The sequence below is a fragment of the Limanda limanda genome, chromosome 9 (genome assembly GCF_963576545.1).
Source record: "Limanda limanda chromosome 9, fLimLim1.1, whole genome shotgun sequence".
Taxonomy (NCBI): domain Eukaryota; kingdom Metazoa; phylum Chordata; class Actinopteri; order Pleuronectiformes; family Pleuronectidae; genus Limanda; species Limanda limanda.
The window spans coordinates 2,964,006-2,970,020 of record NC_083644.1 but is presented as its reverse complement, the minus strand read 5'-3'; the positions used below and the strand labels follow the sequence as shown (position 1 = coordinate 2,970,020).

Here is a 6,015-nt window from a genome sequence, read left to right as displayed (position 1 = left end):
AGTGAATAATATAAATGTAGCTGAACACTCACCAGCCTCAGACTTCACGTCTCCTCCGTCTGCTGCTTTTTGTTAGAACGAGTCTGAACACTTTCACTTTCACTGGAGGCTCCTCCCCCTTCCTGCAGTTACTGGAAATCACATGACTCTGGGTGTGTGTGTGTGTGTGCATGTGTGTGTGCGTGTGTGTGTGCTTGTGCTGTTTGTTTAATTGTGACGAGCTGCTGGTCGTTGCCTTACACACATCTGTTGTCTCTCTCCGCGGTACCAGTGCTTTTATTCTGATTTATTTGGAGAAAGATGATGACGTCAGAGTAAATAAGAAACGAGTCTATTTGAAAATGCAAAAAAATATTGTGTATTTACATAATGGAATATGTTAATCATAGTTATTGATCTATTTGTATGTAAAAAGGTTGTAATATAGGAAAGAGAGATGGTGAAGAGTTGAACATGGAGCAGACTCTCTGGATGTGTGACCACATGAGGGTGAAGGAGCTGAACGGACGTGTGACACTTTGCCAACAAGAATAAACTTTCAGGATCATGTTTCTTTACAAACAGCAACATCCAGCCTGGGGGGGGGGGGCGGGGGACCTGGTGGCTGATGGACACGAGACACAAAGGACAAATGAAAGTCCACTTCCTGTCCAGCGTGTGCGTTCACCTTGACCCACAGGTGAGGCGTCACGCTGGTCTCCTCATGTTCACACCTTGTCTCTACTCTAACAAGAAGAAACCAACCTGTGGTCATTTCATGTTAAACAACCCTTGTTTATATCATTTGAAATAAATTAAAATGTATGTATTCCTGTCGGGGAAAAGGGAACCTGATGCTGCGTCTGTTTTTATTCTGCTGGATTCCTCTGAAGTGAATCTGTGTCACCTGGAGCAGAACAATCCAGAACCAGCACTTTGAAGATGTTGTTCCAGACCTGTGAGGTGGTCGGCCCTTGTCGAGCCCGGTTATGGAGCTAGAACAGTCTCATAAGTAATAAATGCACACAGAAACGAATACATGCGCAAAAAAGATCCACAAATGTGCAAAAAAGATCCACAAATGTATTTGGGGATTTATATATATATATGTGACGCAAAACACAAATACATTTTGGCTACAGACGATCCCCTCTTAGAAAAAACGCATTTGTGGATCAGGCTCCTGTCAGGGGAGTCTCAAAAGTCCACACACAAATGCAGCGAGGTTTACAAATTAAAAGCACTTTGTAAATACAGGTCCAACAGTTTATATATGAATGTAACAAGCTCCAAACGTGTATTTGATGAAGATTGCAAATACTTTTACATGCGTATATTTGTGAATTTTTTTTCTATTTGTGTGTGCATCAGAAATATGTTTATGAATCTTATGTTTTACATGTGAATTTTTTTTACGTATATATGGAATGAAAGATATTTGTGTGTGCATTGAAAATGTATTTGTGTTTTGAGTCACATATATATATATGAATCCCCAAATACATTTGTGGATCTTTTTTGCACATTTGTGGATCTTTTTTGCGCATGTATTCGTTTCTGTGTGCATTTATTACTTATGAGACTGTTCTAGCTCCATACAAGTCCACAGTATTTGTAAGAGACACAGCGTGCAACACAGAGGCGGGTCTTTTCTTGAGCGCACTCAGCAATTGGCCAGATGTGAACTGTCTCTCAAAGTGCAGTTTTTTGCAAGCACATCATTGTGAGAGAAGGTTTACTCCACCAGGTGTCTCTATCAAGAAGGGAGTTTTTTTACAGTGGAGAGACCAAGCAGATTAGACCTTAGAGGAGGAGTTCATATGTTTTTCACATAATAATTCATGAAATGGTTCTTTGTTTTAGTCCGGGCACATCCTCTCTCCTTCCTGAGAATCCGTGCTTTCATTATCTCAAATCTCAAGATGAATTTCCTTCTCAGGCTTTCCCCAAGTTGCACTTTGCAGTCAGTTTGACACTCAGATGGTTGCGCTCTGTGTTTGACCCTGTATTTGAATCCAGAAATGATATCACTCCTGGATAAAAGAAACAGTTGTAATATTGTTAATTCTATAGTTTACACAGTTAATATTGATTCACAGGATATAATGTAGGTAAAATATAGTAAAATATATTCATAAGATAGAGAACAAAACATAGATATCTCAACACCCTCTTCAGATGGTTTCTCCCACATTAGCAACAGTGGAAGCAGATTAAACAGTTTATACATGTTCAGAGGAGACAGGGGAAAAGTTAATGGTGATAATGTCAAACTAAATACAATGAGAGAGAGAGAGAGAGAGAGAAATGGATTCAATCAGGAAGTGAGACTACTCAGATATGATGTCAAAGTAAGATTAGTGAGTAAGAAAGCAAAGTCAGATTCAGATTTTATTCATATCGGTGAAAATAGCAGACTCAACGAACAAGCACTCGGCACCACTCGAAGTGTCTGGATCACCAAGGACGAGATGTTTCCACCTGTTTGTTTGAAGAGGAAAGAAACGCTGAGTCATGATTCCAGTGCAGTCGGTGGAAGGATGTTTATTGAGCATTAAAGCAGAGACAAGTAGAAACAGAACTTTTCTCTCTGAGATGTTTTTCTTCTCGTTACATCTGGTTTGTCACAGAGGAAATGATCCATGTGTTTGACTCATAGACTGAATATAAAGGCTTTGACTGGGATGTGCTGCTGTTATACTGCAGCGCCACCTGTGGGTCAAAAGTAGAAAAGCCACCACCGCTCTGCACCTGATGCAGAAATGAAAACGTCCCATTTTTATTCCAGAGTTTTGATCTTTTGTGTCAAAGACAAAACTCTGATTTTAAACTCAAAGTGATTTGATTGTGTTGGAACTAAATCAATTTGTGACGTGAATCCAGGAACTGTGATGTTTTCAGATGTTTGTTGGTTTTGTGATGTTAGAATCCGGTTTGTGTGTTTTTCTTGGTGATGAAGTGATCATCGTGTGTAGCAGTCAAACTGTTTGTCAACATGTGACTGTTGATCCAGAGACACATGACCCCACGATGATGTGTTGGTCATTATGTGAGTGTTGTAACCTGAACAGGTCCGCGAACACACACAGACACACACTACCCAGCTTCCCCCTGCAAACAGGACTGCTCCCCCTGGAGGACACATGCTGCTGTCATGTGACACTGTTCAATAAATAACTTTGTGGTCATTCTCTGAGCTGATTGGCTGCAGCTGCTGTCAATCAGTTTACATAAGAGCTCCACCCCCCTCCAGGTCATACATATGAGAGAGAGAGAGAGAGAGAGAGAGAGAGAGAGAGAGAGAGAGAGAGAGAGAAACATAACAAAGACAGAGGGGGGGGGGGCAGGAAAAGAAGAAAAAGATGAAAACACATTGATCGTCAGTTATAATCTTCATGGAAAGCTTCAACGCTTCATGAAGCTACATCTCGCCATCACTAAATTGTTGGTAGTGACTCTTATTTTGAAAGGGGGTTTTAAAGGAAGTGGGTTCTGTGATGAGTGAAGTTGCAAAGTGAGCGCCTCACACAGCAGGGGGGAGAAGTGACGTCATCACTCAGAACATCGACGAGCTCCATCAGCTGGATCCCAAAACATCCTGGAGCTCCACGGTGAGAAGGAAAGAGTTCTCGTAACTTTATTTTGCTCAAATAAGAATCAACAAATTCGATTTTGTCAGTTTATCGAACAATTTGAGGTCAATTTTCTATCTTCAGTAAAACGAGTGGATGTTCCAGCACTTATCTGTCTCTTGTGTCGTGTCTGTGGCATGAAGGACGTCATCAGCTGGATTTAGAAATGAATATCAGACGTTGTCGTGTCTTATTAAAATCTATTGACACAGACTGTGTCGTCAATTTGTTCAGGAGGTGTGTAACGTTAAAAACGCTCAGATGTGAACACAGATAAGTGTGAGGACTCGATTTCTTAGTATCTATATCATCATACTAGGTTATTTATGAGATTTTTAGAGTTTTTTGATGTTTAATTTACTTTTTCTGTCAAAGGCCAGATGAATTGCTTGCAAATAATCATATCTTACATAAAACTACCTTAAACGTATCTGAAATGTGCACGTGTACCTGTTCAGTTGAGTAAATATTCATATCAGAAATCAGGAACGTCTGTGTTAAGTGAATTTAATTAACTTCTTTATCGAACTCCCTTTTCAGAGCTCCTGACCCGGAAACCCACGACGCCCAGATCCCAGTTCTACAGCTGCCCAGGTACAAACTCACCCCTGATCTGAGGTAGTGCTCTTTTCAAATGAGGTTATCTGACTGTCTGTGTGTGTGTGTGTCTCTGTGTGTGTGTGTGTGTGTGTGTCTCTGTGTGTGTGTGTTTCAGGTGTGAGCAGACAGGTTGTCACGGTCTCCTGAGACCAGCTGTGGTTTGGTTTGGAGAAACGCTCGACTCTGACGTCCTCACCCGGGCAGAGAAAGTGCTGGACAGCTGTGACCTGTGTCTCGTGGTGAGTGTGTGTGTGAGTGTGTGTGTTTGTGTGCGACAAAGACTTCACAACCAGTTTTAATGAAGGGTTTTTAAATAGGGCTACTTATAACGATTAGATTTTTTTTATTGCTCTAATCTGCAGATCATTAGCTTCATTAAAGGAAGGAAACTCCAGAGATTAATGACTGAATCTTAATTGGGAACCTGAGAGAGAAAGATGAGGAAATAACGAAAGAGCCTCACATTACGAAGACACGTCACATTGGAGAATCTACAATAATTTAACAATTACAGCATTCACTGATTAGTTGATTTTCCTACTGTTAAATATATAGTATTTGATAAAAGTTATGGCAGCATCACCCCAAAGTAGATACTTTATCTTTGAAAATCTTCTAAAAGAAAAGGAATACATTTTTTTTTTGGTCTCACTTCTCAGTTTACATTTAACTTTACAAATTTCTTCCTCTGCAGGTTGGTACCTCGTCCATCGTGTATCCAGCGGCCATGTTTGCTCCTCAGGTGGCGGCCCGCGGCGTCCCCGTGGCCGAATTCAACATGGAGGACACGCCGGCCACCATGCGCTTCAAGTGTGTTTCCTTTTACTTTTAAATACATCTCAATAAAATCCTTATGTCACATCAACACAGACAAACGTTCCTCTACATGTGTTCCAGGTTCCACTTCCACGGCCCCTGTGGGAGCACGTTACCCGCCGCACTCGCACGCCACGAGATGGAGACACATTGAAAGTGGAGGTTTGGTCCAACATGTGGAGATGGACACGTGAAAATAAGAAGAGGTCAAGAAATCTGTAGAAGAAATCTGTTTGATTCAAGCTGCTGCAGAAATGTGATGTGCAATAAAGAATAAATATGAGTTAGTTACACCTTCAGAATCTGTTTAAGATCATGAAATGACATGAAAAACAGCTGTAACTTTAAATTATCATTGTTTAATAAAATACACACATGTACAAACAACTGTTTCTGACGCCAAATCACACAAAGCCTCTGTGATGCCAACTGTTACAGTTTTTCTCAGTTAACACACAAAAAGCGAAAATTCGGCACAATTTGCACAACATTCACTTCATGTACCAATCGCTTGACCCAATTTGGAACTTCTTCACACTCCCTTATATGCATTAGATAGATAGATTACTTTATTCATCCCCGAAGGGAAATTAAGTCGTCATAGCAGCCGGTATATTGAATACAATAAAATACATTACAATACAATAAAATAAAAACTATTGAGGTAGAAAGAATAAAAAATAGAAACACAAGATAAATAGGTAGATAATGTGCAGTGGCAAGATGATGGTAATAGTACTGATGATATGATGGTAATGTTATTTTTAGACAGTATATAAAAATAGTACAGTATATATAGTATATAATATAATATATATTTATATATGATAGTAATTATACCAATATAATAGCAGTATATAGTAATAATGGCAGCAACAGTATATATAATAATAATAATAATAATTATAACATGTATACATATGTGTATATAGACTTATATGTTGGGCAAGGCCCAGTGATCCGACTTAGAACAAAGAGTCGTAAAACC

General features: G+C 39.7%; 1 protein-coding gene across 1 annotated transcript; it reads left to right on the top strand.

Moving 5' to 3' along the window:
* The first annotated feature begins 453 nt into the window (after positions 1–453).
* On the top strand, positions 454–5,414 carry LOC133010526 (NAD-dependent protein deacylase sirtuin-5, mitochondrial-like). The gene is made up of 6 exons (XM_061078117.1): positions 454–510; positions 3,511–3,590; positions 4,152–4,205; positions 4,327–4,450; positions 4,906–5,021; positions 5,109–5,414. The coding sequence occupies exons 1-6, from the start codon at positions 454–456 to the stop codon at positions 5,179–5,181; spliced, it is 504 nt and encodes a 167-aa protein (XP_060934100.1). The 3' UTR covers positions 5,182–5,414.
* The last annotated feature ends 601 nt before the right edge of the window (positions 5,415–6,015 follow it).